General features: G+C 38.9%; 1 protein-coding gene across 1 annotated transcript in view; it reads right to left on the bottom strand.

Annotated features, from left to right (window-relative positions):
* Nucleotides 1-6,690: 6,690 nt before the first annotated feature.
* Nucleotides 6,691-25,564, bottom strand: part of LOC133536041 (AT-rich interactive domain-containing protein 3B-like) — a 336,012-nt gene continuing 317,138 nt past the window's right edge. Inside the window, exons 6-9 of the mRNA XM_061876224.1 lie at nt 19,705-19,964; nt 11,632-11,916; nt 11,460-11,552; nt 6,691-7,990 (exon numbers count right to left, since the gene is read on the bottom strand). Coding sequence (XP_061732208.1) covers nt 7,800-7,990; nt 11,460-11,552; nt 11,632-11,916; nt 19,705-19,964 — 829 coding nt within the window. The 3' untranslated portion in view covers nt 6,691-7,799. The remainder of the gene's footprint in view (nt 7,991-11,459; nt 11,553-11,631; nt 11,917-19,704; nt 19,965-25,564) is intronic.

Genomic DNA, 25,564 nt, shown 5'->3' with positions numbered 1-25,564 from the left:
TTGTAGCCGGAACAGTAGACAAAAGCATTTTATCTTCTTGTGCCTTTCACACAGCACTCAGGAAAATTGTTGTATAGGTTACAACTGTCCCACGAATTTGTCGTTACTAGCTAATATTTATCTTAGTTTATTAGCAACGATGGCTAGCATAGCAAACAAAAGAAGCACCAGGGATGTTTTCACACAGCATTTAAATCCGGCATTTCCCCGCTATTTTGCTGTTTCTGTGTTAACAGACGACTAAAGTTGTACGGCAGTTGTTAAAACAAAACCTTTCACGCAGAGATTCGACCAAATTGCCGCATTGTAGCCGGAACAGTAGACAAAAGCATTTTATCTGCTTGTGCCTTTCACACAGCACTCAGGAAAAACAATGTTTAGCTTACAACTGTCCCATGAATTTGTTGTCCCAAGCTAACGTTTATCTAAGCTAATGAGCAAATATGGCTAACAGAGCTACAATTAGAAGCGCCGGGAATCTTTTCACACAGCATTTAAATCCGGCATTTTTTTCCCTACTTTGCTGTTTCCGTGTTAGCAGATGACAAAAGTTGTCTGGCAGTTGATAAATAAAAAAAACAACTTATCACACAGATTCCACAAAATTGCGGCTTTGAAGATAAAATATTTTTTTTATCTTCTGTGCCTTTTACACAGCCCTCAGGCAAGAATGCTGTTTTGTTTTCAAATATCACACAAATTTGTCATCACTAGCTAAAGTTTATCTTCGCTCATTACCAAAGATGGCTAACAAAGCTAGCAAAAGAAGCGCCGGGTATTGTTAACACAGTATTTAAATCGGGCAATTTCCTTGACGTTGTTGTCCTGTGTAAACACACAGGTAAAGTTGACCTGGCTATTTCCCTGAGAGTGGGAAATTCCCTGCTGTGCAAATCACCATGCATCTAATCCACTGATTATTGAACATTGTGCTCCTGTGTCAAATTGTGCACAGTTGTGGCAGTTAAAGAAAAAAATGCAAAATGCCTCTTTCAGACAGAGATTGTTACATTTCAGCAGGAACAGATGACAAAAGCAATTTATCTGCTTGTGCCTTTCACACAGAACTCGAGAAAAAAAACGGTTTAAAAAATTGGCTGCCAATGCTACCCAACAAAGAAGTGCCTGGGAGGTTTTCACACAAGATTTAAAATCAGCTTTTTTTCCACCGTGTTGTTCTGTGGAAACAGACATGTAAAGTTGACCTGGCTATTTTCCAGCGTGTGAGAAATGACCCGTCGCGGAAATTGCCACGCATTTGACCCATTGATTGCTGGATAACGCGCTGCTGTGTGAAAGCGCACACCGTCGTGTCAATTAAAAAAAAAAAAGACTCAACAATCCAACTTCAGATCCAGCCAAAATGGCGCATTTTCGCCGTCATTTTATCTGCTTGTGCCTTTTACACAGAACCAAGTAAAGTAGAATATGACGGTTTGTCAATAATCCAATTGACCGACAGCGACAATTGATTAGCGCCACTGCTTATGTCGCAGTTTCGATAAAACCTCGGATGGTGGAAAATTTCCGGATTTTCGAGGAAGTGTTAAAAAAGCTAACTTTGGAACATTGTGCTCCTGTGTCAAATTGTGCACAGTTGTGGCAGTTAAAGAAAAAAATGCAAAATGCCTCTTTCAGACAGAGATTGTTACATTTCAGCAGGAACAGATGACAAAAACAATTTATCTCCTTGTGCCTTACACACAGAACTAGAGAAAAAAAACGGTTAAAAAAATTGACTGCCAATCCTACCAAACACAGAAGTGCCTGGGAGGTTTTCACACAAGATTTAAAACCAGCTTTTTCCCACCATGTTGTTCTGTGGAAACAGACATGTAAAGTGGATCTGGCTATTTTTCAGCGTGTGAGAAATGACCGGTCGCGGAAATTGCCACGCATCCGACCCATTGATAACGCGCTGCTGTGTGAAAGCGCACACCGTCGTGTCAATTGAATTAAAAAAAAAAAAGACTCAACAATCCTACTTCAGATCCCCCAAAATGGCGCAGTTTCGCCGTCATTTTTTCTCCTTGAGCCTTTTACACAGAACCAAGTAAAGTGGAATATGACGGCTTTTCTTTACGCCCAGAACAATCCACTTGACCGGCAGCAACAATTGATTAGCGCCACTGCTTATGTCGCAGTTTCGATAAAACCTCGGATGGTGGAAAATTTCCGGATTTTCGAGGAAGTGTTAAAAAAGCTAACTTTGGGACATTGTGCTCCTGTGTCAAATTGTGCATAGTTGTGGCAGTTAAAGAAAAAAATGCAAAATGCCTCTTTCAGACAGAGATTGTTACATTTCAGCAGGAACAGATGACAAAAGCAATTTATCTCCTTGTGCCTTACACACAGAACTAGAGAAAAAAAACGGTTAAAAAAATTGACTGCCAATCCTACCAAACACAGAAGTGCCTGGGAGGTTTTCACACAAGATTTAAAACCAGCTTTTTCCCACCATGTTGTTCTGTGGAAACAGACATGTAAAGTGGATCTGGCTATTTTTCAGCGTGTGAGAAATGACCGGTCGCGGAAATTGCCACGCATCCGACCCATTGATAACGCGCTGCTGTGTGAAAGCGCACACCGTCGTGTCAATTGAATAAAAAAAAAAAAAGACTCAACAATCCTACTTCAGATCCCGCCAAAATGGCGCAGTTTCGCCGTCATTTTTTCTCCTTGAGCCTTTTACACAGAACCAAGTAAAGTGGAATATGACGGCTTTTCTTTACGCCCAGAACAATCCACTTGACCGGCGGCAACAATTGATTAGCTCCCCTGCTTATGTCGCAGTTCCGATAAAACTTCGGACGGTGGAAAATTGCCGGATTTTCGAGGAAGTGTTAAAAAAAGGTGACTCCGGGAAGTGTTCCGACATATTGTGACAAGGGTCTAATGGCCACACACACACACACGAATACACACGCACGCGCACACACACACACACACACACTTCTATGCAGCAGGTCAGCAAAAATGGTAAAAATGTCACGCTAACTAAGTAGCTCGCTAAGATTGTTTTTCTTCTTCTGCAAAGATTGTCACCAAACTGGGCGCTTGATTGATTAGTTCCTAGTCGCCAAAACTGGACGTGCACCAGCGCTTTAGTAACGATCCACCTTGTTACTGGATGAAAACATCATAAAAATGTCCGCCGCTAAAGAAGAGGAATTAAATCAAGACAAAAAAAAAATAAATAGCAAGAAAAAAAAAAATGTATGAAAGGCGCCCCCTTGCTGCCTTTAAAAATAAAGTAAAGAGTGAGAGGTCTCTCCAAAGGATTAATCTTGGAGAGAGAGAAGAGATTTGAAGGCGGCTTCTCGCCTCGTCATTAAATTGCCTGTGTGACAACGCTGCCCTCTGTTGGACACCAGCGTCGGTGCCTTTCACACACCGGGAAGCAACTGTGGTCGTGTGACTTCCTAAAAGGAAAGAAGGATCGTCCTCGATTCCTTGCTGCGCGTAGTGACCTCAGGTGGAATCGGGAAGAAAGTCCATTGCTCCTTTCACACAGAAGACCATAAAAGGCAGAAGCCGTAACAGAGCCGGGACGACACCTGTTTACCCCACCTATTTGATGAGTGGCCCCACACGCTGGCGTCATAATCACGTGATGACGGCATGCCGTGTCGCTGTGTGAAAGGCACAGGTCCTGGATCCAACGTCTCTGATGTGTCATCTCTGTGTGAAACTGAGTAGACGTTGATGACAACTTCCCGCCTTCAGAGCTACAGCGAGCCCCTTTTCACACAGGCAAAGAAAATGCCAGGATTCTGTGTAAAAAGCTACGGGCGGACACATGCCGAATCTTCTGTGTGGATCACTGCATGAAAAGAGCCGCTAGTTACCTCAGAAGGCGGGAATCTGTCAAGACCAATTTGTCATACAGGAAAAACAGGCGTCACGGTACACCGGAACGGACATATTTTTCAGTGCGCTTTCACACAGCGATGCAACATAACGTGGGCCACACAACAGGGATGAAAAAAAAAAATGGGTTTAAACTTCAATTCCTAATCCTTTCACACAGGCGCCGTCCCGCCTCCTTTACAACTCTGATGCTACCGAGTCTTAAGGCAGAATATTGCCGGGTCGCCTTCAACACCGCATTGCCTACACATAACAGTCATACGGGGGGGTAAAGGCAGGGCTTTTCTGTGTGAAAGGGGCATTCAAAACGTACATTAAACCGGTCAAGTCACAACGTCCTGGCGTACAAAAGCAGCGGCGGCCATTTTCTGCACAGTATTGTAAAAATAAATGCCTTGTTAATTGGTGAACTTCCGCAAAGTAGGAATTATAAATGGAATATTTTCAAAATAAAGCATTAAAACTTTTTTTTTTTACTTTCTAAATTGTTTAACATAATGAGAGCCTTACAGACATGAAATAGGAACAAAAGTCACCTCTACACTGGTTTAATGGAACATAGAAGTGACGCTCAAACTGTGGCACGCCAAATAATCTGCAAATTAAATATTCCAACACAGTGTTACTGTTCAAACTGCGTGTGATATTACTCAAAAATATGAAATATACTTGCCAAATAAAACCTCTGCCTTGTTTTTAATGAATATTTAAGCCTACTGCGCCAATCAGTGACCAGGATACTAAACAGCACGCTCTGATTGGTAGTTAACATATTTCCAGTTCATTTAGACATGTTTATGATTAAAAATGCTTCATTTAGCCCAAAATATCACGGAGTGTGTCTATCATGGAAGCTTTATTTCTGACACTGAATTTTTGTAAACTGAATCAAATCTTGCCGAAAATTTCATTGCATAAAAAAAGTGTGAGCAAAATGTGTTTAAACTTTCAGTTTGTCAAACAGGGTTTTAAATAATCAGGATGTTAAAAATGTTGTAAAATAAAAAATATCACTGTATAAAAATTCAGTGCAGAAATATAATACAATTGGAACTGTGTTGTGTATTATTTTGTTAGGCAGATTAATAATAAAATAAAATAAAACATTAAAAAAAAGACCCATTTCTGATCAATTAAGACTCAAGCAATCAATCCTCTCTCAGAAGCAGCCAATCAGGTGCTTCTGTCTTCTTTTACCAGAAGTGGGTTTTAAGTTTTGAAGCAACAAATTCTTTTTTTACACTGAATTTTTCTGCACTGATTTTTTTTTCTTACACATAATTTTTATTACACTGAATATTTCATCCCTGAATTTGAATTACACAACATTTTTCTGCACGGATGTTTTTGTTTTTTTTACACTGAATTTTTATTACACTGATTTTTTTTTTTATACTGAAAAATTTTGCACTGAATTTTCTATGACACTGAATATTAAAGCACTGAATTTGAAGTAAACTAAATGTTTTTGCACCGATTTTTCGTTCACACTGAATTTTTTATTACACTGAAATTTCCTGCAATTAATTATTCTGCACTGAAATTTTCCACCCTACCGCGAACCCAAAAGGGACAAGCAGTAGAAAAATGGATGGATGGATGGATATTCCTGCATTTAATTTTTCTGCACTGATCTTTTATTACACTGAATTTTTCGGCACTGAATCTTTTATCACACTGAATATTTTAATGCAGCTGAGATATAGACTGCAGCACCCCCGCAACCCCAAAGTGGACAAGCGGTATAAAATGGATGGATGAATGGAATATTTTTCTGCAACTCATTTTTCTGCACTGATTTTGTTTGTTTACACAATTTTTTTTATTACACTGAATATTTCTGCACTGAATTTTCCCTACACTACCTTTTTCTAAACTGATTTTTTTTTGTAACTCTGAATTTTTATTACACTAATTTTTTTACGCTGAATATTCCTGCAATTAATTTTTCTGCACTGACTTTTTTTTTTACATACATTTTTTTATTACACTGAATATTTCTGCACTGAATTTTCCCTACACTACCTTTTTCTGAACTGATTTTTTTTTTATTACACTAAATTTTTTACGCTGAATATTGCTGCAATTATTTTTTCTGCACTGATTTTTTATTACACTAAATATTTCTGCACTGAATTTTTTTTACACTGAATTTTTTTCTTACACTGAATAATTTTTATGCACAAATCTTTTCTGCATTGTTTTTTTTTTTTTTTTTTCCACTGACTTTTTTTCTTACACTGAATATTTCTACACTGAATGTTCCCTACACTACCCTTTTCTGAACTGATTTTTTGTTTGTAACACAACATTTTTATGCTGAATATTACTGCAAATAACTTTTCTGCACTTATTTTTTATAACAGTGAACATTTCTGCACTGATTTGTTTTTACACTGAATTTTTTATTATACTGAATATTTTTACGCAATAAATTTTTCTGCACTGATCTTTTTCTTACACAGAATATTTCTACACTGAATTTTTCACATTTAATTTTCCCTACACTACCTTTTTTCTGAACTGATTATTATTATTATTTTTTATTACACTAATTTTTTTTACGCTGAGTTTTTCTGCACAGAATTTTTTTTACACTGAATTTTTACATAGTGAATTCCAAAACACTCTATTTTACCAAAGTGCCTTTTTAATACACGCGTTTGCTCACAAATTTGTATTCAATAGAATTGTCAGCATAATTTGACATAAAAAAAAAAGTCAGTTCACAAAACTCAAACGCGAAAAATTCAGTATCCACACAAAGCTTTTGTAAAAAGACACAAATTAACCTCCATAGAATACTCTTTAAAAAACAACAACAAAAAAAGTATTTATTGGACTGTCCTAGTAAGACACATTATTAAATATTAGACTTTGTTTCTTTGTCACCGAAGCCGCTTTGTGGCGCTCAATTAGCATATTTTGCATGGTTTTGTGCTAAATGCACCGCCCACTGCTTTGCACGCGTGTGTTTACTTTTTGGTATCTAGCTGTGCAACATTGCGGGCGAAGTCAGGTGATTGTACGCGCGCGTCGGAGGTCTTAACGAGGCAACGCAAAGGGTTAAAAAAAAAAAAAAAAAAAAAGTGTTTTTGTACAACAGAGAGACAAGCGTGTGTTTTGTTGTCAGTTGACGAGAGGGGGCAAAGGGGGGCGGGGCTTCCATCCTGCCCGCCCTATGAGGTATATGTAGTGTTTCGCACATGAGGTAATTCTTTTAAGTTCATTCTTCCACGGGGGGCGGGGCTAAAGCTTCCTGAGAGGGACGCCCGCACATCCCCGAACGCTTTAAAAGTTTGGAAGGGAGGTTGCTGTGGTTCAGTCGGGGACCGGGCTGGTCCGCGTGGAGGGGTGGCAGCAAGAACCGTGAGGTTTTTTTTGGGGTTTTTTTTCTCTTCCCTATTTCACCTTGTGCCCACACCTGACTCTGATTGCAGCGAGAAACTTCTCCAGACGAGGGAAGAAGAGAGAAGCTGTAGGATCGAGGTTAAATATTTTGTAGTCCTGAGGTAAAAACGACGCCACTGCAGGTTTCTTGATTTGAGGTATGTCGAGAGAACATTCTAGAAACACAAAATCCAAGACAACAAAATGGCAACAAACGAAAGAAAATATGCTAAAAAGATTTTCAAGTTCAGTTGTGACGACGCCTGTCAGTGGGTTTTGGCTGCGCTGATTGTGTTTAGCGTGTGTGTGTGTGTGTGTGTGTGTGTGTGATGCATAGTCGTGCGTTCCCAGCACGTGTGTGTGGACTTGTCTCCTCACCGTTGGACAGCCAAGAAGTCGACAGGGTTGATGAGGTAATTGTTGTGCAACAGTTTGAAATCTTTCTCACTGTACTGAATATTCATGCGCCCGATGGAGGGGGGGAGGGTGTGTGGGCGGGGGGGTTGGGGGAGGGGCACAGAAGGGGCGGGCCCTCGCGATTAGGGCGACCCGTTGGGGGCCAGCTCGGCCAGACCGGGGCCCTTGGAGCAGGAGGAGGAGGAGGAGGTGGACGCCGGGCTGAGGGTCTGAGTCGGGGGCGCCGAGAAGGCAAAGCCGGATCCGGCGGCCGGGGCAGAAGCAGCGGCGGCGGCCCCCAGGACCCCTCCGGCCTTCTGGGCGAAGAGTGTTCCTGTAACATCAACAAAATGGCGTCTCTGTCGGGACGTACTTGAAAACAGGCACATTGAAAAGGGTCTCGAGTCAGATCTGGGAGGAGACGGAGGGCAGCCTGGGTGGAGACTGTGGAGTCTCATTGAAATCTGCTGGACCAATAAGGCTGGGATCCAAAATGGAAATGTGGTATAAAAAGTTGGGCAAGTATCAGTCCAAAATATTGATGACTCGGGTGATACTACCCTTGGTATCGACATCAACAATCTAGGTACTTACCCACATACATACTGTAGGTACCTACACTCCCACATATGTACACACATACATACTATACATACATACACAAATACAGTACATACACACATACGGTACATACACACATATGGTACATACACAAAAACAATACATACATACATAAACACATACATATAAAAAAAAGTGCATACACAAATGCAGTGCATGCATACACAAATACATAAATACACAAATACAGTACATACTTACACAAACAGTACATACACAAATACAGTATATGTATACACAAATACAGTATATGTATACACAAATACAGTACATACACAAATACAGTATATGTATACACAAATACAGTATATGTATACACAAATACAGTATATGTATACACAAATACAGTAAATACACAAATACAGTGTATGTATACACAAATACATACATACACAAATACAGTACATACACGCACACGGTACATACATACATACATACACAAATACAGTACATGTATACACAAATACAGTAATTACACAAATACAGTATATGTATACACAAATACAGTACATACACAAATACAGTATATGTATACACAAATACAGTACATACACAAATACAGTTCATACACACAAATAAGTATATACATACACACAATACATACATACACAAATACAGTACATACACACACGGTACATACATACACAAAAGCAGTACATACATACACAAATACAGTACACACATACACAAAAGCAGTACATACATACACGAAAGCAGTACATACATACATACACAAAAACAGTACATACACAAATACAGTAAATACATACACATACCTGGTACACACAAACACAAATACAGTACATACACACAAATACAGTACATATGTACACACACAATACATACATAAACAAATACAGTACATACACACACACACACACACACAGTACATACATACAAAAATACAGTATATACATACACATGGTACATGCATACATACACAAATACGGTACATACATACACATGGTACATACATACACATGGTACATACATACACAAATACAGTACATACATACACATGGTACATACATACACGAATACAGTACATACATGAGCACTCATTTACAATACAAACAAATATACTGTACACACAATGTCCATGTACAAGTACATATACTCATACACTAGGGGTGTAAAGGTCCACAAAAATTTCGGTTCGGTACGTACCTCGGTTTAGAGGTTACGGTTCGGTTCATTTTCGGTACAGTAAGAAAACAACAAAATATAAATTTTTTGGTTATTTATTTACCAAATTTGTAAACAATGGCTTTATCCTTTTAACATTGGGAACACTATAATAATTCTGCCCACGTTAATCCACATTAAACTGCCTCAAGTTGTTGATTGGATTAAATAAAATGACAAAACTTTTCTTCTACATATAAAAAGTGCAACATCAAACAGTTTCAAGTCAACTCATCAGGCTTAATTTATTACAGCATTTGGGAAGCCTGTAGTTGACTTTTATTATGTAAATGTTATATTTTTGTCAACATGTGATAGCAGGGACGATGCCATTCAAAACTAGGCTGCTACATTACTAATTATTAATGTAACTATAGCTGAAAAAATAGTACAAAAGGAATAGGAGAGACTATTCATCCCTGAACACCATGGACTTCATGTTAGTTCATGTGAAATTACAGACGGACAGGGCTTTGCTGCCCCTAACACACGCACGCAAGCACACACACACACAGCAAAATGAGCTAACGTTACGCTAAAAGCTATTTAGCCTTCACCTCAAGCCAGAACTGTGAGCGAGCTGAGCTTCAGTTTAAGTTTCTAGAAGGTCAACGGGCTCATAGTGATGTTAGTGGTAGTTGTGACTGGGAAGTGTTTAGTATAATTTGGGGAGAGTACGCTGTCCGCTGCTAAACACATATCTGCTCGACGCTGAAGCATTGACAACATGAGTTCTGAATACGCACTGCTGATTGGCTTTGTATGTAACCAATCAGATGGTTGTGTGGGCGGGACAATGCTGGGTGCTCAGACAGAGGCAGAAAGCAGAGAAGCTTGTTAAAGGGGAACATTATCACCAAACCTATGCAAGCGTCAATATATACCTTGATGTTGCAGAAAAAAGACCATGTATTTTTTTAACCGATTTCCGAACTCTAAATGGGTGAATTTTGGCAAATTAAACGCCTTTCTGTTTATCGGTCTTGTAGCAATGACGTCAGAACGGGACATCACCGAGGTAACACACCCGCCATATTCATTTTCACATTACAAACACCGGGTCTCAGCTCTGTTATTTTCCGTTTTTTCGACTATTTTTTGAAACCTTGAAACCTGCGCTAACAAAATAAGAGTCTCAGAAAGCTGGCGTGCACAAGTGATGTGCACGCCAGCTTTCTGAGGGATCGCTTGTGCACTCCAGTTTTCCGAGACTCTGTTTTTAGTTAGCGCAGGCAGCATGAAGCAGGGCTTTTATTATGAAGATAGGAAATGTGCAGTCGGCCTTTAGAGTTTTGACGGATGGTACGGCGCGAGAGTCTGTTGAAATAAAAAGTTTCTCTCGCCTTCCTCTCGGTCATATTTTAATAATAATGATCTTGCAGCAGCCAGCGTCATCTCACAAGACCCTCCGGTACCGTGAATGTCATTTAAGTGACATCTTGGTGAAGATTGATGATCACTAATTTTTAGGTCTATTTTTTTTTAAAAGCCTGGCTGGAGATCGACTGACACACCCCCCGCGGTCGACTGGTAGCTCGCGATCGACGTAATGGGCACCCCTGTCCTAGCGGAAACTAGGGTAACACACTGCACACTGACAAAGCTTAACCTATTATTACTATAACAATCTACAAGGTTAATACAGTTCACTCCTCTTTCTTTCCCTCCATTTGTTTGCTTTTCTGTAATTCAAGTTATCATTACATATCTGTACTGTTTAATTTGACACAATTGTATTGTTGATAATAAAAAGTAATTATTGTTATTATTCATCATCAATAATGCTATTTCTATCGGTATTTGTATTGCTCCTTTTGTAGTGTAAAAATGCTCATTGTCATTTCCGTGTTATGAATATTTATGTCACTAAGTACTTCTTTGCTATCACATTTGTACATATTCTATTTGCGGATGCCGGGTAGTGGCTACTGCTGAATGTTGGCAGGTGTGCACACAGCCCCCCCTAGTGGGGAGGTGGGTAAGTGCGTCAGACCTACCTGAGTACATGGTGCCGTTGACCTCCACTGAGACGGTGATGCTGGCGTTGCCGTTGGTGGAGATGCTCAGAGACATGTCCTGCTGCTTCTCATCTGAGGACAGGAAGGAGGGGGGGGGGGAAAAAAAGAAGTTGACTCGGTCGGGACTTTGGACCTGGGAAAGCGTACGGACCTTTGTGTGCCACGGCGGGGGCCCCCAGGCGCAGGTTCATGGGCATTTGCGAGGCCATGGCCAGCAGGTTGTGCTGGAAGGCCTGCTGCATGAGGCGCTGCTGCTCCTCTGCCAGGCGCGCCATCTTCCTCTCCGGGCCCTCCCCGGCCATGACGCCCACACCGGTCTCCAGCTTCTCCCGCAGCTGCTCCAGCGTGGCGGCGCGCGCCAGGCCCGCCACCTGATGTTGGCCCAAAGTCAGCGCCATGGAGGGCCGGGCCGCCATGATGGAGGAGGTCAGGTCGTCTGAGAGCGGAGGGAGGAGAGAATAGAAAAGATTTTGGCGAGGGAAACACAATCGTCATCCATTTCTGCAGATGTCGGGCTCAACTTTGGCGGGGGGGGGTGCTGTCTAATTTGGACATTCCTGCCGAGTCGGCGGCCAGGTAATGACAGTTATCACGGGGGTCAGCAGGGTTGATGCAGCGTGGGAACCGTGTTATTAATTAGCAGCCCCCAGGCCCACACCTGGACCCCGGCACTAAAACACCTTCTGCTAAAATCAGACCCGAAACAAGAACGCTCAATAATCACCATCATGACGACACAAATACCTCAATCTGGTCTTTGAAATACTGGGAAAAAGTAGCACATTTAAGACCATTTGGGGACACGGTGCCTATCTCAGCTACAATCGGGCGGAAGGCAAGGTACACCCTGGACAAGGCGCCACCTCATCACAGGGTCAACACAGATAGACAACATTCACAATCACATTCACACACTAGGGCCAATTTTATGTCTTTGGAAGTGGGAGGAAGCCGGAATACCCGGAGGGAACCCACCCAGTCACGGGGAGGACATGCAAACTCCACACAGAAAGATCCCAAGCCCGGGATTGAACCCAGGACTACTCAGGACCTTCGTATTGTGAGGCAGACGCACTAACCCCTCTTCCACCGTGAAGCCCCACATTTCTGACCATTGAAAACTAATTAAGAAATGTGATGGGTTGGTAGAGTGGCCGTGCCAGCAACTTGAGGGTTGCAGGTTCGATTCCCGCTTCCGCCATCCTAGTCACTGCCGTTGTGTCCTTGGGCAAGACACTTTACCCACCTGCTCCCGGTGCCACCCACACTGGTTTAAATGTAACTTAGATATTGGGTATCACTATGTAAAGCGCTTTGAGTCACTAGAGAAAAGCGCTATATAAATATAATTCACTTCACTTCACTTGATCTTCACTGTAAAATTGTTTGATAAAAATAAAAGTACCTGCATTTATTTATTGGTCAAATAAATCAGTGGTTCTCAAAAGGGGTTACACATACCCCTGGGAGTACTTGAAGGTATGCCAAGGGGTACGTGAGATCTTTAAATAATATTCTACAAACCCTATTTCAATATTAGTTGGTAAATTGTGTTAGATGTAAATATAAACAGAATACAATGATTTGCAAATCTTTTCAACCCATATTCAATTGAATGCACTACAAAGATAAGATATTTGATGTTCAAACTTATAAAGTTATTTTTTTTTTTGCAAACAATAATTAACTTAGAATTTTATGGCTGCAACACTTGCCAAAGTAGTTGGGAAAGGGCATGTTCACCACTGTGTTACATCACCTTTTATTTTAACAACACTCAATAAACGTTTGGGAACTGATGAAACTAATTGTTCAAGCTTTGAAAATGGATTTTTTTCCCATTCTTGTTTTATGTAGAGTTTCAGTCATTAAACAGTCCGGGGTCTCCGCTGTCGTATTTTACGCTTCATAATGCGCCGCACATTTTCGATGGGAGACAGGTCTGGACTGCAGGCGGGCCAGGAAAGTACCCGCACTCTTTTTTTACGACGCCGCGCTGTTGTAACACGTGCTGAATGTGGCTTGGCATTGTCTTGCTGAAATAAGCAGGGGCGTCCATGAAAAAGACGGCACTTATATGGCAGCATATGTTGTTCCAAAACCTGTATGTACCTTTCAGCATTAATGGTGCCTTCACAGATGTGTAAGTTACTCATGCCTTGGGTACTAATGCGCCCCCATACCATCACAGATGCTAGCTTTTAAACTTTGCGTCGATAACAGTCTGGATGGTTCGCTTCCCCTTTGGTCCGGATGACACAATGTCGAATATTTCCATAAAACAATTTGAAATGCGGACTCGTCAGACCACAGAACACTTTTCTACTTTGAATCAGTCCATCTTAGATCATCTCGGGCCCAGAGAAGCCGGCGGCGTTTCTGGATGTTGTTGATGAATGGCTTTCGCTTTGCATAATAGAGCTTTAACTTGCACTTACAGATGTAGCGACAAACTGTATTTAGTGACAGTGGTTTTCTGAAGTATTCCTGAGCCCATGTGGTGATATCCTTTAGAGATTGATGTCGGTTTTTGATACAGTGCCGTCTGGGGGATCGAAGGTCACGGTCATTCAATGTTGGTTTCCGGCCATGCCGCTCACGTGGAGTGATTTCTCCAGATTCTCTGAACCTTTTGATGATATTATGGAGCGTAGATGTTGAAATCCCTAATTTTCTTGCAATTGCACTTTGAGAAACGTTGTTCTTAAACTGTTTGACTATTTGCTCACGCAGTTGTGGACAAAGGGGTGTACCTCGCTCCATTCTTTCTTGTGAAAGACTGAGCATTTTTTGGGAAGCTGTTTTTATACGCAATCATGGCACCCACCTGTTCTCAATTGGCCTGCACACCTGTGGGATGTTTGATGAGCATTCCTCAACTTTATCAGTATTTATTGTCACCTTTCCCAACTTCTTTGTCACATGTTGTTGGCATCAAATTCTAAAATGAATGATTATTTGCAAATAAAAAAATGTTTATCAGTTGTCTTTGTAGCATATTCAACTGAATATGGGTTGAAAATGATTTGCAAATCATCGTATTCCGTTTATATTTACATCTAACACAATTTCCCAACTCATATGGAAACGGGGTTTGTAAAAATAGCAATCAAAAAAAAATGCAAAAAGAAATGCAACAATGCAATATTCAGCGTTGACAGCTAGATTTTTTTGTGGACATGTTCCATAAATATTGATGTTAAAGATTTCTTTTTTTGTAAAGAAATGTTTAGAATGAAGTTGATGAATCCAGATGGATCTCTATTACAATCCCCAAAGAGGGCACTTTAAGTTGATGATTACTTCTATGTGTAGAAATCTTTATTTATAATTGAATCACTTGTTTATTTTTCAACAAGTTTTCAGTTCTTTTTACATCTTTTTTTCCCAAATAGTTCAAGAAAGACCACTACAAACGAGCAATATTTTGCACTGTTATACAATTTAATAAATCAGAAACTGATGACATAGTGCTGTATTTTACTTCTTTATCTCTTTTTATTCAACCAAAAATGCTTTGCTCGGATTAAGGGGTACTTGCATTAAAAAATGTTCACAGGGGGTACATCACTGAAAAAAGGTTGAGAACCACTGAAAGAAATCAGTGGACGGGACTCTCACTGCTGTCTTGGAGCCACTATGGATTGAACTTTCACAGTATCATGTTAGACCCGCTCGACATCCATTGCTTTCGGTCCCCTAGAGGGGGGGGGTTGCCCACATCTGAGGTCCTCTCCAAGGTTTCTCATAGTCAGCATTGTCACTGGCGTCCCACTGGATGTGAATTCTCCCTGCCCACTGGGTGTGAGTTTTCCTTGCCCTTTTGTGGGTTCTTCCGAGGATGTTGTAGTCGTAATGATTTGTGCAGTCCTTTGAGACATTTGTGATTTGGGGCTATATAAATAAACATTGATTGATTGATTGATTGCTTTCTACTCAATAATACACAGCAGGGGGTCTTAACCTTTTTGACCCTGTGGCCCAACTCTTCCAATAAAGAGACCACGGGGCCCATTCAAGTATTAACACTGACTTACTATTGTTTTTTTTTTTAATCATATTTAATATTTCCGTATTTTTTGGATTATAAATCGCAGTTTTTTTTCTCAGTTTGGCTGAGGGTGTGACTTATACTCGGGAGCAATTTATGTGTGAAATTATTAACACGTTGCCGTAAAAGGAAGCGGCGCATTGTCTTGTTTAGAAGCGTCTCCGAGGAAGAAGATTTAATCGTATTTATCGATTAGGAGTGACAGATTGTTTGGTAAACGTATCGCATGTTCTATATATTATAGTTACTTGAATGATTCTTACCATAATATGTTAGGTTAACATAGCAGTTGCTTATTTATGCCTCATATAAGGTACACTTATTCAGCCTGTTGTTTGCTATTCTTTATTTATTTTAAATTGCCTTTCAAATGTCTATTCTTGGTGTTGGATATTATCAAACAAATTCAACCAAAAAATGCAATTTACACTCGTGCGACTTATCCATCCATCCATTTTCTGTCGCTTTTCCTGCGGGGTTTGCTGGACCCTATCTCAGCTGCACATGGGCGGAAGGCAGGGTACACCCCGGACAAGTTGCCACCTTATCACAGGGCCAACATAAATAGACAGACAACATTCACACACCAGGGCCAGTTAGTTTAGTGTTGTCAATCAACCTATGCTGAGGTGCATGTCTTCGGACTTTTTAAAATGTTTATTATTGAAGCAATATGCAGGGTTTCCCACACATTCATTTATTTTTGGCGGCCCGCCACAAAAGCATTATGGCCGCCACAAATTAAAAAAATAAATAAATAAATAAATAAAAAAAATATATACATTATATATATATTTTTTTTTCGGCTTTTGACTCGTTCAGAGTCCCATTGCTCATAAAAGTGAATGGACACAGTTACATATTATATAAATATGTAAATATGATATAAATATGGGTTTCACGGTGGCAGAGGGGTTAGTGCATCTGCCTAACAATACGAAGGTCCTGCAGTCCTGGGTTCAAATCCAGGTTCGGGATCTTTCTGTGTGGAGTTTGCATGTTCTCCCCGTGAATGCGTGGGTTCCCTCCGGGTACTCCGGCTTCCTCCCACCTCCAAAGACATGCACCTGGGGATAGGTTGATTGGCAACACTAAATTGGCCCTAGTGTGTGAATGTTGTCTGTCTATCTGTGTTGGCCCTGTGATGAGGTGGTGACTTGTCCAAGGTGTACCCCGCCTTCCGCCCGACTGGAGCTGAGATAGGCGCCAGCTCCCCCCGAGACTCCAAAAAGGAATAAGCGGTAGGAAATGGATGGGATGGGATGGATGGATTATATAAATATGTATATAAATATATACATAAAGTGTTGTAATTTTATTCCAACTCCGCGTTCTTCTTGGTCATCAGCACCGTCGCCGCTGACACCCCCCTCCGCCGCCGCCCGACCACACCACCACAAATAGATGCCTGACCTGTGGGAAACACTGATATGGTTGCTAAAGTGAAGGATTTAGGGGATTTATGGTCACTGGTGAGGGCACCAAAGGGACCTATGTGTGTGTGCCGATGTGTTAATGTACTGTAAGTGGATTTTACTTTTTAAAATGTTTATTATTTTAGCAATATGGTTGTTAAAGTTAAGGATTGGGGTGGGGGGCTTTCTGGTCACTTGTGAGGGCACCAAAGGGACCTATGTGTGTGTGCCGATGTGTTAATGTACTGTAAGTGGATTTTACTTTTTAAAATGTTTATTATTTTAGCAATATGGTTGTTAAAGTTAAGGATTGGGGTGGGGGGCTTTCTGGTCACTGGTGAGGGCACCAAAGGGACCTATGTGTGTGTGCCGATGTGTTAATGTACCGTAAGTGGATTTTACTTTTTAAAATGTTTATTATTTTAGCAATATGGTTGTTAAAGTTAAGGATTGGGGTGGGGGGCTTTCTGGTCACCTGTGAGGGCACCAAAGGGTCTTCTGTGTGTGTGCCGATGTGTTCATTGACTTATATATGTTTTTTTTCCTTCTTTAGTATGCATTTTCGGCCGGTGCGACTTATACTCAAACATATATACCGCCTCCGCTTGGGATGGTTTCCTGCTGGCTCCGCTGTGAACGGGACTCTCGCTGCTGTGTTGGATCCGCTTTGGACTGGACGCTCGCGACTGTGTTGGATCCATTATGGATTGAACTTTCACAGTATCATGTTAGACCCGCTCGACATCCATTGCTTTCCTCCTCTCCAAGGTTCTCATAGTCATCATTGTCACCGACGTCCCACTGGGTGTGAGTTTTCCTTGCCCTTATGTGGGCCTACCGAGGATGTCGTAGTGGTTTGTGCAGCCCTTTGAGACACTAGTGATTTAGGGCTATATAAGTAAACATTGATTGATTGATATATCTATATATATATATCTATCTATCTATCTATCTATCTATCTATCTATCTATCTATATATATATATATATATATATATATATATATATATATATATATATATATATATATATATATATATATATATATATATATATATATATATAAATATATAAATATCCAACCTACATACAGTTTACAACCTGGTCTAATGACATGAAATTATGTTTTAATCGACAATATCATTGTCAAGGCTGAAGTCAGGCTGATTACAAAAATAAACACTAATCAAAGGGACTCATAGAAAATGATGAAAAATGAATGTACGTGCAATTATGCAGTGTTAAAATAAATGCATTCTAATGATATTTAGATTAACTAAATGAGTACAAAAGTAAATAAATAAATACATTGAAGTGCAAACGAAAATACAGTTTCACCACATTAGTCGTAATTTTTGCGCTTAACTTAACTCTCCTGAAGGATTCAATAAAATACTATCTATTTATCTACTTCTATGGTTTGTTTGAGATTGCCAGTACTGCCACAAGTGGCGGAAAAGTGTATTACACTGCTGTGGACTATATCTGAGAAACATGTTTTTTGGCAGTCTGCTTGGGATCACTCGTAAAAAACACTGATATACAACACATCTATAGATAATACATAATACAACAATTTTTGCATTGACATGATATTTATATATTATCCATACAATCATCCATCCATTTTTCTACCGCTTGTCCCTTTCGGGGGTCGCTGGAGCCTATCTCAGTTGCATTCGGGCGGTAGGCGGTTTACACCCTGGACAAGTTACCACCTCATAATATTTATAAATATGTCAATAATTTAATATAATATACACAAATAATGACATATTTGGTATTCCATCCATCTATCCATTTTCTACCGCTTACTCCCTTCAGGGTCGCGGGGGGCGCTGGCGACTATCTCAGCTACTATCGGGCGGAAGGCAGGGTACACCCTGGACAAGTCGCCACCTCATCGCAGGGCCAACACAGATAGACAGACAACATTCACACTCATATTCACACACTAGGGCCAATTATAAAATAAATTACATTCATATACATAAATATATATAATGTATATAAATGCCAATAATACTTTAACAATTACATTATATTCATTAATTTTAAATATATATGTATAATATTTAAAATTATGGCAATCATTTATCATAATACACACTTGGTATTATAAAAAACTACATTAATATACAAACAAATATAATGTATATAATAATGTCATTATTTTATTATTAAAGTCACAAAGAAATGGCATATATGGCATTATAATATAAATTAAAATACTATAATATGCTTTATATAAATAATAGGAAATAGTGTATTCAAGTAATTGGTATTCCTCTATTATAAAAAAATATAAAACTAATAGCGCACTATAACATTTAAATATGAAATTCATAGAAAAATAAATGCAGCTATTATCAAAACACTTATTAGTAATGAATGATCATAACAATAATATGATGATACCTACAAAAATAATTTTAATTTAATAGTAACATCTTACATCATACACAAATGACTGTAAAAGAATAAAAATGTTTTGTTTTAGAATATATTATCTTTAGTTTATGCACTTATGTATAGATTATAGCATGCAGTTCTTGCAGTGGGCAGCAGAGGGCACTGTTGTTCCATAATTATACTGAATGGAACAGGAACCTGGTTTGGGTTAGGGTTAGGGCCTCTTTTTACATCATATTTAACACAAGACAAGATATTACAAACAACTACAAGCACAAGAAAAAAAAAACATTTTTTTAATAAATCACGTCGACTCAAGCAAGTCAGAAGGATGTTATATAACTACCTTTCTTCATGGAGGATCCCGGCGAGGCGTGCAGGCCATTGAGGACCCCCGAGGTCCCGGCGGCCAGGGCGGAGAGGTGCATCTTGGGAGGCGAGAGGATGTGCGGCGCCGTACTGGGCGAGGGCGAGAAGCGGAAGAGGCTGCTGCTGTAGCTGGGGCGCCGGCCCTCGCGCCGGTTGCTGTCAATGGCCGCCTGGAGCTCGCCCGGGGAGCTGAGGCCCTTCCTCTCGCACTCGTAGGGGTACAGATACTTCATATACCTGCAGGAGCACAACATGCCGTCAGAGTGGGGTAATATGCGCCGTCACCGCTGCAGCCTTTTCCGTGCCATTACAGCAAAATCAACACGCAGTGTTATCTATGCTGACGGCATAATTGCGGCGGCGGCGGCGGCGGCGTTTGAGGATCGATAAGACGCAAAGAGCCGGCGTCCATTAGATGGAGCACGGCCACGCGCCATTAAAAATACATGAGGCTTCATTAAGGCGTCCTCGCTGAAGTGGACGCCGACCAAGAAGGTGCGACAATACACTCAAGGTTTGTTTCCTCCCCAGCTGTCAATCAAACAACCCACCTTAGTCATGGTGAACTCTGACCCAGAGCGTGTCAATAAATCAATAACGATCGATGGGACTTATGTGTGATGTAATGGACGCACGGATTGGTCGGGACAAGCAGTGGGAGAAACAAAAAGTCTTGTGGATAAACACGGAGCCTCAAATGCTCACAAAGATGTGTTATCTCCTCATTTTGGAACCCACCCATTATTATTATTATTATTATCATTAATATTATTATTATTACTATTATCATTTGAAAATGTATTTAGCTCCTAAATAATACTGAATTTATATGCTGCGCTATTTTATTATTCTAGTTTCTTATAACTGGATATACAAAAAAAAATAATACACAAATGTTTAATGAATAAAAATACTAAATAAATATAACAATCGTAATAATCATAATTGACATTCAAAAGTAAACAGTAAAATATAGTAAATATATAATTGGAGAAAAAAAAACAACTATAACCGAACTTAAAAATATTTTTGATGTTTTAGGTGTATGTATTAAATAATAAATTTTTATTGTTGTACCATTTATTTATCACTCTACAATAGTCAACATATACATTTTATCAAATGTTATCAATCAATCAATCAATCTCCTCATTTTGGAACCCACCCATTATTATTATTATTATCATTAATATTATTATTATTACTATTATCATTTGAAAATGTATTTAGCTCCTAAATAATACTGAATTTATATGCTGCGCTATTTTATTATTATAGTTTCTTATAACTGGATGTACAAAAAAAATAATAAACAAATGTTTAATGAATAAAAATACTAAATAAATATAACAATCGTAATAATCATAATTGACATACAAAAGTAAACAATAAAATATAGTAAATATATAATTGGAGAAAAAAAAAACTATAAGCGAACTTAAAAATATTTTTGATGTTTTAGGTGTATGTATTAAATAATAAATTTTTATTGTTGTACCATTTATTTATCACTCTACAATAGTCAACATATACATTTTATCAAATGTTATCAATCAATCAATCAATCTCCTCATTTTGGAACCCACCCATTATTATTATTATTTTCATTAATATTATTATTATTATTTTCATTTGACAATGTATTTTGCTCCTAAATAATACTGAATTTATATGCTGCGGTATTCTATTATTAGAGTTTCTTATAACTGGATATACACAAAAAATAATACACAAATGTTTAAAGAATAAAAACACTAAATAAATACAACAACCGTAATAATCATAATTAACATACAAAAGTAAAAAACAAAAAAATATAATAAATATGTAATTGGAGAAAAAAAAACATGAACTATAACCGAACTTAAAAATATTTTTGATATTTTAAGTGTATATATTAAATAATACATATTTATTGTTGTAACATTTATTTATCACTCTACAATAGTCAACATATACATTGTACATAAAAAAGGACAATGACATACAAATAAAAAAATATACAATTATTGACAATACATTTGTTATATTTGTATCGACGTTATATTATTGTATTAATTATTATCCATATATACATATATACTGTATACATGATAATTAATTAAAAAAAGTATATATATGAATAATGTAATTAAATTTACTGTTAAATCTGCTTAAAAACATTTTATAATGATCATTTGTTTATAAAGAAAACAGTTAAACAAAAGTAAACAAAGTATAGCAAATATTACATAGTTGGAGAGAAAACCTCATAACTGACTGAACTCACAAAATAATCAAATATTTTAAGTGTATAAACCAAACATATTTTATTTTTATAAGATTCATACACAGCCATATAATAGTCAATATATAAATGAAACAAATAATACATAAACATTTAAATTTAGAAAAATATATAGTTAATCTTTTATTAGATTTGTCTAGACTTGATATTATTACATTACCTTTTTGTATAATAACTGTAAAAAATAATTATATAAGATATAATTACACAAATGATCATTAATTTAAACATAAATTAAATATATTTCATGTAAATTAATGTTTTGTTAAATATGCTTAACAGCATATTTTTATTTCATCATTTATTTATAAAATAAAGTAAACAAATCATATTACGTTAAAAAACCTCTCATAAAACAGAACTGAACTCACAAAATAATTACATATTTTAAGTCTATACGTTAAATATAATACTTTTTATTGTGGTAACATTTACATATCACTATATTATAGTCAATGTATAAATTAAACATAAATATGATATTAAATATGAAAATATATTGTTATGATATTTACTATATTTGTATTGATGTTTTAGTCAATATATAAATCAAACATTAATAATACATTAACAAAAAATAAATTGAGTAAAAAAATAGCAGGAAAGTATAAAGTTAATATTATTATATAAATAAAAAATACAATGTTTTAAAAAATAAATAGTTAATATATTATTATCTACCGAGGATGTTGTTGTGGTTTGTGTTGTGATTTGTGCAGCCCTTTGAGACACTAGTGATTTAGGGCTATAAAAATAAACATTGATTGATTGATTAGATTTGTACCTCCATCCATCCATTGTATACAGCTTATCCCTTTCGGGGTCGCTGGAGCTGCATTCGGGTGGTTACATTACTTATTTGTATAATAACTAAATAAAATAATTATATACTATATAATTACATAAATGATCATTCATTTAAAAAAAAAATTAAATGTGAATAATGTAAATCAATGTTTTGTTAAACATGCCTGGCAGCATATTTTTATTTCATCATTTATTTACAAAGTAGTAGTGAACATAAAAAGTAGACAAAACATACAGCAAATATTACATACTTGGAGGGGAAAAAAAACTCCTAAAACATGAGAACTCACAAAATAATTAAATATTTTAAGTGTATATGTTAAATATAATACTTTTTATTGTTGCAACATTTACATATCACTATATTATAGTCAATATATACATTAAACATGAATAATTAACACAGAAAAAGACATTAAAAATAAAAATATATAATTATGATAATATAGTTATTATATTTGTATTTATGTTTTTAGTCAATATATAAATAAAACATTAATAGCTCGGTTGGTAGAGTGGCTGTGCCAGCAACTTGAGGGTTTCAGGTTCGATTCCCGCTTCTGCCATCCTAGTCACTGCCGTTGTGTCCTTGGGCAAGACACTTTACCCACCTGCTCCCAGTGCCACCCACACTGCTTTAAATGTAACTTAGATATTGGGTGTCACTATGTAAAGCGCTTTGAGTCACTTGAGAAAAGCGCTATATAAATATAATTCACACTTCACTAATAATAAATAAAGAAATAAATAAAATTGCATAAAAAAAATAGAAGCAAAATATAAAGTTAACGATAATATATCATATTTGTATAGATTTTTTTATTATTATATTTAAGTTGATTGGCAACACTAAATTGGCCCTAGTGTGTTAATGTGAGTGTGAATGTTGTCTGTCTATCTGTGTTGGCCCTGCGATGAGGTGGCGACTTGTCCAGGGTGTACCCCGCCTTCCGCCCGACTAGCTGAGATCGGTGCCAGCGCCCCCCGCAACCCGTTTTTTCGACTATTTTTTGGAACCTTGGAGACATCATGCCTCGTCGGTGTGTTGTCGGAGGGTGTAACAACACTAACGGGGGGGATTCAAGTTGCACCACTGGCAAGAAATCTGCCGCCAGACCCCCATTGAATGTGCCAGAGTGTCTGCACATTTGACCGGCGATGCTAAGACAGACATGGCACAGAGATGTATGGATAACCTGCAGATGTATTTGCAACGATTAAGTCAACAAAATCACAAAGGTGAGTTTTGTTGATGTTGTTGACTTATGTGCTAATCAGACATATTTGGTCACGGCATGCTTCACGGTGGCAGAGGGGTTAGTGCGTCTGCCTCACAATACGAAGGTCCTGTAGTCCTGGGTTCAAATCCAGGCTCGGATCTTTCTGTGTGGAGTTTGCATGTTCTCCCCGTGAATGCGTGGGTTCCCTCCGGGTACTCCCGGCTTCCTCCCACTTCCAAAGACATGCACCTGGGGATAGGTTGATTGGCAACACTAAATTGGCCCTAGTGTGTGAATGTGAGTGTGAATGTTGTCTATCTGTGTTGGCCCTGCGATGAGGTGGTGACTTGTCCAGGGTGTACCCCGCCTTCCGCCCGACTAGCTGAGATCGGTGCCAGCGCCCCCCGCAACCCGTTTTTTCGACTATTTTTTGGAACCTTGGAGACATCATGCCTCGTCGGTGTGTTGTCGGAGGGTGTAACAACACTAACGGGGGGGGATTCAAGTTGCACCACTGGCAAGAAATCTGCCGCCAGACCCCCATTGAATGTGCCAGAGTGTCTGCACATTTGACCGGCGATGCTAAGACAGACATGGCACAGAGATGTATGGATAACCTCCAGATGCATTTGCAACGATTAAGTCAACAAAATCACAAAGGTGAGTTTGTTGATGTTGTTGACTTATGTGCTAATCAGACATATTTGGTCACGGCATGCTTCACGGTGGAAGAGGGGTTCGTGCGTCTGCCTCACAATACGAAGGTCCTGTAGTCCTGGGTTCAAATCCAGGCTCGGGATCTTTCTGTGTGGAGTTTGCATGTTCTCCCCGTGAATGCGTGGGTTCCCTCCGGGTACTCCTGGCTTCCTCCCACTTCCAAAGACATGCACCTGGGGATAGGTTGATTGGCAACACTAAATTGGCCCTAGTGTGTGAATGTGAGTGTGAATGTTGTCTGTCTATCTGTGTTGGCCCTGCGATGAGGTGGCGACTTGTCCAGGGTGTACCCCGCCTTCCGCCCGACTAGCTGAGATCGGTGCCAGCGCCCCCCGCAACCCGTTTTTTCGACTATTTTTTGGAACCTTGGAGACATCATGCCTCGTCGGTGTGTTGTCGGAGGGTGTAACAACACTAACGGGGGGGATTCAAGTTGCACCCACTGGCAAGAAATCTGCCGCCAGACCCCCATTGAATGTGCCAGAGTGTCTGCACATTTGACCGGCGATGCTAAGACAGACATGGCACAGAGATGTATGGATAACCTGCAGATGTATTTGCAACGATTAAGTCAACAAAATCACAAAGGTGAGTTTTGTTGATGTTGTTGACTTATGTGCTAATCAGACATATTTGGTCACGGCATGCTTCACGGTGGCAGAGGGGTTAGTGCGTCTGCCTCACAATACGAAGGTCCTGTAGTCCTGGGTTCAAATCCAGGCTCGGGATCTTTCTGTGTGGAGTTTGCATGTTCTCCCCGTGAATGCGTGGGTTCCCTCCGGGTACTCCCGGCTTCCTCCCACTTC

Source organism: Nerophis ophidion, linkage group LG02, assembly GCF_033978795.1.
Source record: "Nerophis ophidion isolate RoL-2023_Sa linkage group LG02, RoL_Noph_v1.0, whole genome shotgun sequence".
Lineage (NCBI taxonomy): Eukaryota > Metazoa > Chordata > Actinopteri > Syngnathiformes > Syngnathidae > Nerophis > Nerophis ophidion.
The sequence above is the reverse complement of the archived record's forward strand: the minus strand, read 5'-3'. Positions and strand labels throughout refer to the sequence as shown.